The sequence below is a fragment of the Myodes glareolus genome, chromosome 27, assembly GCF_982192425.1.
Source record: "Myodes glareolus chromosome 27, mMyoGla1.1, whole genome shotgun sequence".
Taxonomy (NCBI): Eukaryota; Metazoa; Chordata; class Mammalia; order Rodentia; family Cricetidae; genus Myodes; species Myodes glareolus.
Genome location: NC_142052.1, coordinates 33,262,040 through 33,277,871, shown reverse-complemented (window position 1 = coordinate 33,277,871; position 15,832 = coordinate 33,262,040). Strand labels below are relative to the sequence as shown.

At 37.2% G+C, this 15,832-nt stretch overlaps 1 protein-coding gene across 3 annotated transcripts in view; it reads right to left on the bottom strand.

Moving 5' to 3' along the window:
• Gulp1 (GULP PTB domain containing engulfment adaptor 1) overlaps positions 1-15,832 on the bottom strand; it is a 251,534-nt gene that overhangs the window by 5,341 nt on the left and 230,361 nt on the right. For all 3 annotated transcript variants that reach the window (XM_085684069.2, XM_048456002.3, XM_085684068.2), the window contains exons 8-10: positions 15,696-15,788; positions 7,965-8,103; positions 2,732-2,826 (exon numbers count right to left, since the gene is read on the bottom strand). In XM_085684069.2, the coding sequence (XP_085540195.1) occupies positions 2,732-2,826; positions 7,965-8,103; positions 15,696-15,788 (327 nt within the window). The remainder of the gene's footprint in view (positions 1-2,731; positions 2,827-7,964; positions 8,104-15,695; positions 15,789-15,832) is intronic.

The window sequence follows — 15,832 nt, the reverse complement described above, 5'->3', positions numbered from 1 at the left end:
GAGATTACCCCGCCTCTTTATGGGTTCTGAGACGATGATTCTCACATCTGCACAGCTTGCACTTTACCAACTGATTTTTCCCCTCAACTCTGCAATTCATTATTACAATTCAAGGAATATGTTTGTGGTTATCAATATCAGTATCAATGGTTATCCTCTTCCCTTGTCTGGCAGAGATACATGCCTTGAGGTTTAAGTTATACCAGACCAAACAACTACATGATTGCTTTCAAATCTCTATTAAATTGCCCAACTCTTTGAAATAAAATGTGGTTTAACATTTACACTTTAAATCTTACATGCACAAAATATCCCTAGAATTTCAAAGTTAGTACTGTAACTCTTAGTGATAATTTAGTTTTAATTCTCTGTAGAAAAGAAAAAAAAAACCAAAGTAGTTAGCTAGGAGACTTATCACTAGCATCCTATGGTGTTCATAGCCTAACATACTATATCAGTCTTTTATATAGCATGTAAAGATACAACAGCTATATGTGTGTATTAGATTAATTAGGATAGTAAAATCTTTCATTTTTAAATTCATTGTAGAGTCTAAAATAAAGAAAGATTTTTACTAAGTATAGTGAAAGTGACCTGGCAAGTAAATCTTGAACTAACATAAACATATAATGAGGTGAACAATGAAATGTTGACAGTCACAAAAAAAAATTAACCTGAAGACCTAAGTTATAAAACCTCTTTTAACACTAATCACAGACATCGATATTAAACTTGTTTGAATAGTTATTAAGCAAAATATGTAAATACAAAATTTTAACTCTTAAAGAGATTGTGATTTCTTTAAATGATGAAAAGGAGATACCAACCATCTCTGGCGCTACCCACCACGAAAGCAGGAAAATAAAAAAAAAGACATCAAGAAAATATTAGAAACATCAAAATGCGAAGCATCACATTCCAGATTAGTATTACCTGATGACCACGTTGCTAAGACACTCCTGGATTTTCTCAAACTGGGTTGCTACAAATGTCTTAAGGCTTATCTTTTTTTTTTTTGAGATTTATTTATTTATTTATTATGTATACAACATTCTGCCTCCATGTATGCCCACATGCCAGAAGAGGGCGCCAGATCTCATTACAGATGGTTGTGAGCCACTATGTGGTTGCTGGGAATTGAACTCACGACCTCTGAAAGAGCAGCCGATGCTCTAAACCCTGAGCCATCTCTTCAGCCCCAAGGCTTATCTTTTAAAACCTACTGAGCTTGTAAGTTTAGTGCTAAAAACAGGTCTGCAAGAAAGTCTTCCTGATCTGCATCACCCTAAGTGTCACTTCTGCCCATTCGCAGGCTCATGTTCGGCACGCACTGTCCCTGATAGCACAAATTAGCACAGGTGGCAACAAAGGAAGGCAATTATTTCCAGAGAGGACACAGTATTACGTCTAATTAGCCAGCCACATTGAAGTGCAAATTTCAAAGTAATTGAGATATAAAGATGAGAATTCACTGTCATTAGACACAATGCAACTCTGTACATTGAGATAAACGGAAGTTTCATAGTGATCTTTGTTTCACCCCAAAATGTTATATACATTTTACTTGATTACGCTTCTTAATGTAAACCTGGTTGATGTTAAGATGTTTCCTAATTATATAAAAATTATATGACTCAGTCACTAATAATTTTTTCAGAGTTTTTTAAAAAGATATGATTTAGTAAATTTTAAGACTCTAAAATATTTTTTTATGGAAGAGGGAATTATAAGTGCCTGCATTTTGGAAATTTTAATATATTCTTTGCAAACATCAAGGCATGCTTTCGGTAATTCAACCTTTTAAAGGCAGGCATATTATTAAATCTAGAACAAAAAAATATGTATAAAATAATTAGAAAAATAAGGCAGTCAGCATGCCATTTATCTAAATGGAAGGATGTTTATATTATTGTCTCAGGGCAGGGCATGTGTTTGCCAGTTTTAGAGCACAGCTATACTCTGATTTGGGGGTGGTAAAGCACAAACAGACAGTGAGTACACCAGGACAAGCAGAAACAATTCTACCTCCTCATATTAGTGTCTCAGCCTTCTAATCTCAGTCACCTCCAAGAAACTGGTGCTTGGATTCTATTAATTATGACATCTATACAATAGGACATAATTATTTCATCCAAATGTCAAGGGAAAATATCAAGAGAAGTCTTCATTCTAATATAAAGATGATTGTTTGTTTCTATTATCGCCCAATGTATAAAGTTTTAGAAACTCATTTCTTACAGCTTACAGAAAAATTTAGAAAAAGAAAGAGAAAAAAATCAATTTGACTCTATTCCTAAAGAAGTTGCCAATGGCGTTTGCCTTCTCAGTAGTCCAGGAGTCATGAGCCACCGTTACAATGCTTCTTTTCAAAGATTTTCCTTCATCCAACCACTTTGCAATTTTGAAATTTGAAACTATTAGGACTGAGACAAAATCTTATAATTTCATTTCAATGGCCTTTTACGTTCTTGACTTAAAAAAATTAGAATCTTGTCATTTTTGTATTAAAAATAAGCATTTTCTTTCCTTGCATATTGAACCATTCATAAAAAGAAAGAAAGACACAATCTCAACATGTGTAGCAACTTTTAGGAGTAATTATTTTTAGTCTAACTGCTTTAAATAAGCCTTTAAAGCAACAACAATGGATAGAGTTTTGGCACCAACATTTTCTTTGCTCCAGATTAAAAGAAATAAACAGTATTTTTGTCCAATCTGTTAAAATAGTCACCTGCATCTCATCTAATTTGGACTGAATATCTGGAGGGAAGTCCCCTGCTCCACAGTTAAATGGGTCGAAAGGTTCAGCTCCAAAAAGGTCCCGTTCTATAAGGAAGAAAACACTCGGTAAGTGAGATGATCAACCATTGGTTGAGACACAACGAAACCAGGACTATAATTTAAAATTATGAATTTAATTATTATAGTATTGTAAGTATGTTCATGATTAAATGAGCTACTGATTCTTATAATATATAATGGGCATTCTTGATCTAAGTAAGCAAAAATATATTGTATGATATTAAAAATTCTGTGGCAAGATGGGATCAGTCATGTTCAGGGTGGCATTGCCATAGGCAAGTGTTGCAAGTTCCCATCCATATGTGAATATTAGGGTCAAATATTTATAACTGTCTCTTTAACTTGCAGTATTTAGGAAACTAGAATGTATTACTGGTGGAGAAAGTGAAGGAAGATCTTAAGGGAACATAAGTGATACAAAGGGGGAAATGCAGAAGAAAGTTTAGGTTGGGAGAGGGGCGGAAGAGTAGGGCAGAGAAGAGGGTTGGAAAAGGTTTAACAAACACTAATGATGCATGGAAGATCATATAGAAACTTACTGTTTAATGAGCTTCATGTATATGTTTCTGTGTTCATATAAAAGAATTTAATTGCAGCTATGCAACACAGAGAATAATGCTCTTCCCAGAAACCATAGGTTGACAAATAGAAAATCCAATATCAAATGTAGGTATCTACTCTAGAGGTTGATTAGGGGTGTCCAGTAGTCTCCACAAACAATACAAAACATGGTTACAGTTTCTGGTTGCCAATCAGAACTTAATGGCCAGACTTTATTGCTGAAGACACTGTACTCTTGGGTCACGGGATATGTTGGCACTAATCAGGAAACTTTATTCCATTTGGCCAGCTTTCACAGTACCATGAGTACCATTTAGGCTTGGCTATTGGGAGAACTCATGGTTGAAGAAGTCATAGATTTCAGGTTGGACCTACTATTATTATCCTACTAAATGGACTTCATATTAAACTGCTTTCTAAACTTAGATCTATGTCTGTAGATTAGTGTAGTTCTTAGACATCATCAAAGATGTTTTTTTGCACAACATATAGTGGTTTGTGTAGAAACTCACAACTGATCAAAATGCAGGAAATACATATTAATGGAGACCTCAGTCGCAAAGGGGACTTCTAAATCCTTCATCCCATAAATTTCGGAACCCTTTTGCAAGAGGAGATAGAAAACCTGTAGAAGCCCTATGAGAGTTCTCTAATTCTATTTGTTGCTGCGTCACGACACAGTGGGAAAGCATTGTGTGAAATTTGTTAAGTTAGCAGTTCACTTATAGCTTATAAACTTTCACCAAGAAAAACGTTAAGCCACGTTGTCTTGAGCAGCATAAAATGACAAAATTTTCGTAGACAACACCAAACCAAATTTTTAACAAGGGTTCTCAAACGAAAGAAACACTTTTTTATTTTAAAAATGGATGGGAATGAAGTATCAAAAGCGATTTTATGATAGGTTGTCCAATGCTAAGGTCAGTTCTCAACACATATATACAAGTAATATTAAATATACACAATGAGTGTGTGTGTTTGTGTGTGTGTGTGTGTACCAATAATTAAGAAGTCCATGAATTTAAAGGGAGAGAGTTAGGTATAAATGAAGTAAATACTAAACTCATGTATGAAATTCTCAAAAAAGTAAATAAAAAAAACAAACAAAACAAAATAGTAGGACATAGTGGTTCATATCTTTAACCTCAGTGCTTTGGAGGCAGAAACAGGTAGGTAGATATCTGTGAATTTGAGGCAAGCCTGGTTTAGATATATAGGACAGTCAGAGCTACACAGTGAGATCCTGTCTTGAAAAAAAAAAACTGTAGGGAAACATGAAGTTGTGTGGCCTTGTTGCCTTGAGAGACATGCATCACATGTTTTTTAGGTTAGATTCCATTGTTCTTGGGGCACAATGTGCCTTCCAGTTCCTGAAAGACTGATGCACTCTCTCAGGCAGTGAAGCCCTGTACTGCTATGTGTTTCTCCGCATGATCCCGTAGTAGTTAGGGAAGTATGGAAGCTTAACAGGACATTTGATCTTTGATGTGGGGATTCCCCTCTTTATGCTATGAATATGTTTTATTGTCATTGGTTAATAAAGAAGCTAATTTGGCCTATGGCAGGTCAGAATATAGGTTGGCAGAAAAACTAAACTGAATGCGGGAAGAAAGAAGGAGCAGTCAATCAGATGCCCTGTAGCTTCCAAAGGAGAAAAAAGCTGGAACTTTCCTGGTAGGCCACAGCCTCGTGGTGATACACAGACTGATAGAAAGAGGTTAATCTAAGATGTAAGAGCTAGCTAGAACAAAACTTGAGGGAGGTGGGAACTGGGATTGGTATATAAAGTGAAAAATGACAGTTTTTTTTAAATAGCCATTAAAAATAATTAAAACTAATTGACATGTGCGATCTACTTTGCCAAGTTCCACACAGGAAACAAAAAGGCTACATTCCTACCATGCACCGCATCATGCCTACCATACACTGCACCATTCCTACCATGCACTGCATCATTCCTAGCATGCACTGCATCATTCCTACCATGCAGTGCATCATTCCTAGCTGCACTGCATCATTCCTAGCATACACTGCATCATGCCTACCATGCACTGTATCACTTCTATCATGCACTATAGTCTTCTGCCAACACTTTAGGACTGCATGTGAAAGGTCTTAGTGCATAACAATTAATAAATGGGACCTCCTAAAATTGAGAAGCTTTTCTGAGGCAAGGGACACAGTCAATAAAACAAAACAGCAGCCTACAGAGTGGCAACAGATCTTCACCAACCCCACAGCAGACAGAGGTCTGATCTCCAAAATATATAAAGAACTCAAGTAACTAGACATTAAAATTCCAAATAATCCAATTTTTAAAAATGGGATTCTGATCTAAACAGAGAATTCTCAACAGAAGAATCTCAAATGGCCGAAAGACACGTAAGGAATTATTTAACATTCTTAGCCATCAGGGAAATGCAAATCAAAATGACTCTGAGCTTCCATCTTATACTTGTCAGAATGGCCAAAATCAAAAACACTGAGGATAGCTTATGCTGGAGAGAATAAGGAGAAAGGGGAACACTTCTCTATTGCTAGTAGAAGTGCAAACTTGTCCAGCAACCTAGGAAATCAGTATGGCTGTTTCTCAGAAGACTGGGAATGAATATATCTCAATAATCCAACAATACCACTCTTGGACATATATCCAAAGGATGCTCAATCATACCACAAGTTTATTTGCAGAACTATGGTCATATCTGTATTATTCATAATAGCTAGAACCTGAAAACAACCTACATGCCCCTCAACCAAAGAATGGGTAAAGAAAATGTGGTATATTTAAACAATGGAGTACTACTCAGTGGTTAAAAAATACTGACTTCTTGAAATTTGCAGGCAAATAGATGGTACTAGAAAAAAACAACCTGAGTAAGGTAACCCAGACCACAAAGACAAACACAGTGTGTACTCTCTCATAAGTGAATGTAAGATATAAAGGATAACCAGCCTATAGTCCACAACCCCAGAGAATCTGGGGAACAAGGAGTACCCTAAGAGAGATATACATGGATCCCCCAGGGAAGGAGAAATAGACAAAATATTTTGAGGAAATTGGGAGTGGGGTGGGGGGAGGGAGAGGGAGAGGAAAAAAGGGGAGGGAGGAGGAGTAGAAGAACATGAGGGAACAGGATGGTTGAGATGGGGGAAGGACAGAGAGGGAGAGCAAGGAAGAGATTATCTCGATTGTGGGAGCCATTATGGGGCTAGTGTGAAACCTGACACTGGAGAAATTCCCAAGAATCCACAAAGATGACCCCAGCTAAGACTCTAAGCAATAGTTGGAAGGCATCTGAACTGACTTTCCCTTATAATAAGATTTGTGACTGCCTTAAGTGTCATCATAGAACCTTCATCCAAGAACTGATGGAAGCAGATGCAGAGACCCACAGCTAAGCACTGGCTGAGCTTCTGGAGACCAGTCCAGGAGAGGGAGGAGTGATAATATGGGCAAAGTGGTCAAGACCATGATGGGGATATCCATAGAAACAGATGACCAGAGCTAGTGGGAACTCTCTGACTCTGGACTGACAGCAGGACAGTCTGAAAGGACCAGACTATGCCCTCTGAATGCGGGTGACAGATGTGTGGTTGGGGTAGTCTTTGTGTCCATTGACAGTGGGACCAGGATTTATCCCTAGTGCTTAAACTGGCTTTTTGGAGTCCATTCGTTTTGGAGGGATACCTTGCTCAGCCTAAATATAGAAGAGAGGGACTTATTTCCACCTCAAATTGATGTGTCAGATATTTTTACCTTCCCATGGGAAGTTTTACCCTCTCTGCAGAGTGGATGGAGGGTGGGGTGGGGGGAAGGTGAGGGAGTGGGAGGAGGGGAGGGAGAGGAAGTAGGATAGGTACATAAAAAGAGAAAAGAGAGTTTCAAAAAATAAATAAATTTTAAAAAGAAAGGTCTTAGTGCATACATAATAAGGTGGAATATGATACCAATTTTTCCAATAGACATGGTTTGAAGATTTGATTCCTGGCTATTGAAATAACTCCTTCAGAATCTGTGACAGGGCATAGATCAGATCAAACCAGGAAAATGAATGCCTACTGGGTGCTTTCTGATGTACCAAAGAGAGACTGTTTGCAGATATGTAGAATATACATCAGAAAAAAAATGTTTTTGAATATTTAGTATATCAAAGACAATCCCATTAAATAACAGTATACACAGAAAAAAATCAAAGGATACACACTCTTTACATATTCTCCCACTAAGGCTACATCAAGGCCTTGTAAGAATATCTAAACTACTCTAGTAAGCATATTACAAATGGGTACATAATGACTCCTACCTATTTTGAACAGTTAAGATATTAAAGAAAATATAACTGCACAATTGAACTTTTTATGATTCAAGTAGACGTATATCAAAATCTCATTGTCCACATTAGGTTCAACTTGCAAATGGAGATGTATTTAGAATTTTTTTCACTTATAAAGTAAAATAGAATTAATCAAATTTGAAACTGATATTAAAGCATAATCCTTCAATAATTAAAGCTGTTGGCTTGTTACGTTATTCTTACAAAATGTGAAAGATAGAAAGCACACCCAAACAGCGAGAATATGAATATTTTTAGAGTGCTTACGGATTTCAGCAGATCTGCTAGGTACTGGCGGGAGCTGTGTGCCATTGCGAGTAGGTGTCGGAGACTGGTGTGATAGTGGGGAAAAGGGAACCATATCGAAGATGTCAGTGGAAGGAGATTTCACCGTGACATTGCCGGCCTGCAGCAAAGATAGGAATCAGTGTGATGACCCATGCATACATAATACTATACTGAGAATGTCATATATGTAAACCACACAAACACAGTCCTGAGGTGAGTCAGATAACCTACCACTGTGTAAATGAAAAGTGGTTAACAATAGTTTCTAGTGGTTCAGACGAATACACCAAATGTTCACTTAGAAAACCACAAAAACTTGTTCTCAAAGTCAGTAGCAACAGTAGTGTGGACACGGTTCAAGATTGATGAGCAAGGTGTGTTGGGTTTTTGTATACTTACAAGCCATTGTCAACTCTGTCAGAAAATAGCAAATACCTTAGAAACTATTTGAATAGAAATGAAAGTTTTGAAATGGACATTGCATGAGGTTTTGAACAGAAACCATCGAACATAAGAGACTTTCTTAATTGTAAATGTTAAAACTCAATTGACATTTTTGTATTCTGAAAAGTAGAGCACATTAATTTGCAAATTTAGGAGCAAGTAATTGATATTTATTGCAGTAATTTTATTCCTGAATAGTTTTATGCTTTCAACATAAAACAGTAACCTTGTGAAACAAATTAATAACCTTAATTAAATTCTTAAATTATACAATACAACTCAGGACTGGGGAAATATACAAAACTGAACATTAACATTCTCTGAAAATGCAGTCAAAAATAATGAAAAATGGGAGAATTACCAATGTGCCACGCTAGGTAAAATATAGAATAATCTATGGAGACTGTCATATCTGATTAAAGGATGAATTCTTTAGAGAGGAATAGAACTTTCTACTTTTCCTATGAGACTGGGGAAAGATTGCCAAGAGTGACTCATGTTGGCAGTAGAGTTCAGAATAGGAATCACAGGACACTGGTTGCACGTAGAGAGAAATGGGTTAGTTGTTCAGTTAAAACGCGTGTTAATACATTTTTTCTACATAAAAATTACCACTATTTGCCCTTCTTCAAAATTTTCCATTATACTCCTCACCGCTTCAACCGTTGGGAAGGTTGCTCTCCTAGTCCTCTTCTGTCTTCCCTCACATCCATATCTCTCCTTAGGGCACAAAAATATTAAATCTTACCGGACACTAGAAAGCAGTAATATTGCTTCTCTCTCCTGGCTTCTGTACTGATCCTACACCATATTCTGAGCTTCTAAACTCCTAGGACACTCTGCTTCAAACTCTGCTCAGCATAAACTTAAGAACACAAAAATCCCATAAAGGCCCTAGGTCCCATCACATTAATGCAAGGCATAACTCCTTTTAGAATTTCAGAAGGACACATTCTACAAGAACCTCTTTAAGTAGGGAATGGATAGTGAGCTTTCTGCTTAGCAAGTCACACGAGGTCTTGGATTGCTGCTCTCAATGACTGGCCTGAGAAGGCAGTGGTATTAGTGTTCTCACCAACAGTCTGGAGCCAGGCAAGCTGACAGGAGTGACAGAGATGGAAGACATGCTTAGACAGAGATGGACCCTTGCTGGTGCTCCAGAAAAGGATGGGCGTCTCAGAAATGCATGTGGCACGTGACCAGACATGCTGTGTGGCAGCCGAAGAGGAAAACAGAACAAGAAATATGCTAAGAAGGAGTAAGGAGGCTTGGAGAGAGTGAAGAGCATGAATGAAAATGGCTTGGGAAAGAGTTTTGTGGAAACTTCTTTTCTTTTTTTTTTAAATCTCCAGAAATTACTATAGTGTTTATTTCAGGCTCTTATGCAAATTAATCTACAAAAATAGTCACAAATGACATTGTTCTTTGTGATAGGTGAGATGTAATTTTTTTGAGTTTATTTATTTTTTCAGGTTTTTATTAATTATTATTATTATTAAAATTTTTTACCTCCTTCCATTTCCCTCCCCCTCCCTCCATTACCCCCCTCAAACTCCGCTGAAGATGAATATCCGTATGAGTTCTCACTGATCATTTTTAATTGAAATATTGTCATATATTCAGAGTTTTAAACAGAATTTTGGAATCACCAGGACTTCAGAGGAAGATATTAGAGAAGAAACTGAGAAAGCCTGTGATATGTTTTAGGGTCTCGGTGATGGGGCTGCTCACTAAGATGAACAGTCATGGACATGGGAGACATTCTGGCGAACAGTTAGTGACTGGAGAATTTTCTAGTGTTAGTATGCATTTTAGTAATCTTCCAGACTTTGTAAGTATGACTATAGCAGCATTTGCATTTTCACAGAGGTAATGCCCATAGGTTGTAAGATATAAAACTCTGTAAGCTCAGAAGCAAAGCTAAAATCTAAATCAGTGGCTCCTGCTCTCTGCCCATCCTGAAAGGAGTTCCTCAGGGTAAGACATGCTGGAGATGGAAAGGAAGTTAACAAGGACCTCATAGAAACTGGAGGCAAGTAGCATAGTAAACAGGGTCTGAGTATCAAGACTTTGGGAGTCACTCTCTGTCATAGACACTTCCTGTCAAGAGCTGAGCTCTCTCCCGGTGTCAAGTTCTATAGTTGCTAATTAACTCAACAAGCTGACATCAACACTATAGTTGAGTCTTTATTCATTTGCTATAATATTATAGGGAAGAGGCTGGAAAGAGGAAGCCACACTACATCAACACTCCATTGCATTTTCCCCCATAGGAGTCACTGAAAGGGTAGAGGTAAGACTTGCGGTTCTAGTTCACTGCTGAGGGAGCCTGAACAAAAGATTCACCAGGGTTCAACTTTCGGTTTTTCTATTTTTTTTTTCTTTTTGGAAGAGAGAGAAGTGCTGAATACAGAATCGGAAAGGGGAGACGTGTGGCAAAGACCCTCGGCATGAACAAATCTGGCAGCAACATTAAAGAGATTCCTTGCCCAAGAGTGTCAGATGGAGGCTTTTGTATCGAGGCTTGAAATGCAGAGACCCATGAGCATATGGCCAGCTGGGAAGCAGGCTGAACTCAAAACTGTCCCAGCTCTGAGGTGGTGGCGTGGTGGGTGGACAGCCCTGTTCTCACCAGTGTCCCGATGTTGACTCATTGTAAAATTCATCTTTCCTGCACTTCTTCTTAATTTGTATTTTAAAAATTGAAATACAGTCACACCATTTACTCTCTTCCCTTCCTCCCTCCAATTCTTCCCATATATATTCCATATAATTCCCTCTCTCCCTCCCAAACCCATGACTGTTTTTCTTTAATTATTACTGTTATATATGTATATAAATGGATTAATACATAGGTACAACCTACTGATTCCATTTAGTGATATTTCTTTGTCTATGTTCTCAGGGACCAATACTGGATAACTAATTAGGGGGTTCGTCCATGGGGAACACTAATTGCTCCCCTCTCGGCACTTGTTAATTACATTTTAGCATCACTTTAAAAAATAATCCTTAAAAATAACAAACCTTCTAAATTGAAACTTATACCACCAGGAAAGTACTATTTCAGGCTCCCAGATCTAAAGTGGGTTTATAATTTCTTAATTATGAGACCTATTATCTTATATTTCATGTAAAAAATATTTAAGTAAAATGGTTGTGACTAACCTAGCCACAAACCATGAAAAGACGCCTGAGGCGAAGGCTCAGTGCTGTGTGCAGGGACTGCCCGAGGGATCTGGACAGAAAGTGTGCTTGCTTCCCATTCCATAGGCTTTATCTCAGGATCGTCTGTGTGCAGCCAAGCAATTCTGAAGCTGGGAGGTAGTCATCATTTTCTGCGGGCACCAAATGTTCTTTACCAATGCTCGTGTTTACACTTCGTGCCTCTGTTTAGAGACTCTCATTTGCGTTATTGTGTAATTGAGAGCTTTCATAATGGGTTCTTGCTTAGCTTGAATGCAAGAGCATTTGAGTAAGCACGTTGTTTACCCACAACGAAATACACATTTTAAGTTGTAATTGTCTTATCGAGTCTAATCAGTGGCTGCACAGTAGATTATATAAAAGTAGAATTTCATCTAACACTGGTTAATTGAAAGGGAGACATTTGCTTCTCCCAGCAATAGACAGTCCAGTACTCCTGGAAACTATAATTTTATTCATTTAACTTTTGGGAACAACTTGATTTGTTTGAAAGCTTCTGTACCTAGTAAAGGAAAATGCAAGTACTCAGACACAGGAATCATGAGGAAAAATTTGACGCAACTTGGTGTACCCACATTTTATGAAGGGACAATCTCCTGAAAGTATTTTCATGCCCCAGAAGGGCAGAATAAACCCCCCTTTCAAATATAAATATAAATATAAATGACATTGCCATGCAATTATAATGAACGTAAATCAGCTTGCTTCTAGACGATTGGTCCCAAACGGCAGCAAAACAGCCTCTCATTGTTTGCCAAACCACGAGAACACAGAACAGAGCAAAGTGTGGAGTCAAGGAACGGAAATTTCTCAGAGTTTCTAAATGATACTCTTGCCTGAGGACCAATTTCTAAAACCAACCAAAGGTTTCCACAATCTCAGTGTATTAAGAAGATACATATTATGGGTAATATCAAGGCCTATTTCATTTCTCAGAAAAGGAACCCGTGACTTAGACCACGGAGTGGGATTTAGGATTGTGAACATCCTGTGTTAGGATGGTCAATACAGAGGTCATCTGTTTCAAGGGGATGCTGCACTCAGCACCAACACACTGAAAACTCATTAAGTATTTATATGGTGACAATTTAATTATGCACATGAAATTCACCTTTATTATTGTATGTGGGAACCCTAATCAATTCTACTATTTCTTCAGCTACAATACAGAACACCACTTCCATTCCTTTAACCAAACTGCTACTAAGTTTACCCATCTTGTAAGCACCCTCTATTTTATTCCCGAGTTCCACAAAAAAAAGTAAAATGTACAGCATATACAGAATTTCAATTATAGAGCAGGCTTTGGGAACCCTGTGAAATGTTCTTTCCTAGTGTGTCCTTGAAGGTAACATTCGAGCTTCACAAGAACAGATGGAAGTTATTTCTAACTCAACAGAAATGGGTTAACCTGAAAGCATATGGCAAATCACCAAATAAGAGATGCTTACACTTTAATTTGTATTTTAATTATTATAATCTGTCATTTTTCCAATGCAATAGTTTGACCCATTCCAAATCTTTAAAAATAGGTCTTCATATTAAAAAGTTGAAGGTAATATAAACCTATTTTTAATATTTTACTATTAGGAATGTGGGAAATTATTTTAACAGTGGTCAAGTAAATATAGCTATACTTAGTACCTTGCCAGTTTATTTCACTGCTGCAGAAAAAAATAGAAAATGAAAAACAAAGACATTTGTTTGTTCATAATCTCATCAAAAAAGAAAAGCCCTGAAATGATCTACACACAAAGAACAAAATGGACTTAGTAGCTTGTTTTTATATATTTGTGAAAACTATATATATATATATGTGTGTGTGTGTGTGTGTGTGTGTGTGTGTATATATATATATATATGTAAACACATATGTATGTAACAATAATAATAAATGAAAAAGAGGCTCTCACTTGGAGAGTAGGGAAATGGTTTGGTCTGAGTATCCATGGAAGAGTTGGGATGAGGGTACCTGGGAGCTGGTGGAAGGAGGGAGGGAAAAGGGAGAGAGATGCAATTCTATCTTTATTAAAAATGTACCGAAAACAAAGAACAAAAGAGGGTAGCAAAAGCCTGTAATGATAGATTTGCCATAATTCATAGTTTTAGCATTACTATCACTTAACTTCATCTAAAGTGTAGAAATCTAGAAGACTTTTGGATTGACACTCCTTTGGTGGTTGAACTACCCTTTAACTGGGATCACATATCAGATATCATGTGTATCAGATATTTACACTACATTTCATAACAGTATCAAAATTACCGTCATGAAATAGCAGCAAAATAATTTTATGTTGTGGTCATCACAACATGAGGAACTGTAGTAAAGGGTTGCAACATTGGGGAGGCTGAGAACCACTGCTTCAGGTCTCAGTAAGACCCTTAAACCCATGAGTCTTGCTTAAATGAAACTTTGTCTTCTTTAACCAACCTCTCATTGTATCTTACTGAAACCTCCCATGCTCAATTACAACCTCACCCTTGACTCTTTCTTTTCACAGTTACCCTGTGTTAGTGTAGGACAGTGTCTGCCTTGAGACACGTTGACAAGATCTGTTAGGGAGGGAGTCATTCTGAGAATGCGTTCCAAATTCATTTGATCCTCCCAAACCATCACCTTCAATGAAATGGCCTCGAATTTCTGTTCTCATAGGAAGGAAACAGTGAATATTCTTTGGGTTTGCATCAAAAATAATGACACACTTAATTTATACTTTGAGAACCCAAAGACTGAACCAAAGCATGCCTGAGAAGTTCTAGGAACAACCACTCAAGATTCACTGGAAAAGCACCCTCCCTCATACTGTGTTTTTCAACAAAACTTAAAATAAGCATTTTAACATGGCTCAAAAGGGTGTGTATTTCATTTTGCATATTTTTGGGTGAAAGCAGAAGACTAAGCCATTGTTCTGAATCTTGAGAAAAGGGAAGCAAGCCAAAACAAAACAACACCAAATCCTCGAGGGTTGTACAAAGCGAGAAATAAGGGTAAGAAGGATTGCGATAAGACCAATAAGCCCACAAAGAATATTGTCTGCACTCAGGAGTCTGCCAACTCTTTCTGTTCAGCCATAGCAGCAGACCGTCTCCAACACTGGGCAACGGATAGACCAACTCTCTCAGTACAGAGGACAGAAAAACACTTTACTTTAAAGAAGTAAAGTGAAAAAATGATCAGCTTCCAGGTTGTGCTAGTTTGAAGTCCTAAGCCCAGTTCTCATCAGAGAAACATCCTTCTTCATGGTGATGAACGGATAAGCTATTATTATATTATTCTATAAAATTATATATAAATACTATATATAATATTTTTCAACAAAATCTTTTCAACAGTTTACTGGTCTCAATTGTGTTCAACTCCATGCACTCATGCTTTACGTTAAACAGTGTGAATAAAATGCATTATAAAGATTGTTAGTGGTACAGATTATTAAACAGGAAAATATTCAGTATTAGCTACATCATTGCTAGAAAACAATATAGCTTTAAATTGCACCGCTCTCAAAAATAATCTCCTTGGCCGAAATCACTTAATAATGGTATCATCCCTGGTATTGGGGACAAGATTTAAAAATGGATCAGGTCAGCCACAAATAATTTCATGCCAGATGTTTCCATGATGTCTGAACCGAACCTGCGCATTTCAGTGTCTGAAGCCACCACGTTCAGTACATAGCCCTGTCCTCAGTCTCTTTCCTAATGTGAAGCCAGCACCACAGGGCTAGCTTGCATGGACATTGTGACTAACTCCAGGAAGCAATAGCCAGCATGAAAGAAGGACAGGATTTACTACAAAGGGAGAAAGTATATTCACTCTTAAGATCAAAGTGAGGTTAAAATACTTTTAGGTAACATGGGGTAACAAAAGGAGTAACGTAAAAAATAACCATGCTCTGAACTATCTACAAAATTTAAACATGAAAAGGCATCCTGCTGAGCAGTCTTAATCTTAACCAGAGTTAGTTTTATTATTGATCACAAAATGATTTGATTCAATGAGGAATTCAAGAGCAGGAGGTGTTCGACATCATACAATGACACTCTCAATGTACTTACTGGAGAGGATGACACTTGACTTATTCTCAACCGGTTTTCTAAATCTTGGACTTTATTTTTAAGTTCCATATTTTCTGTTTCTAAATCTTGGATCTAAAAATCAAAAGATTCATTGAATGATTTTCAGAATTATTTTT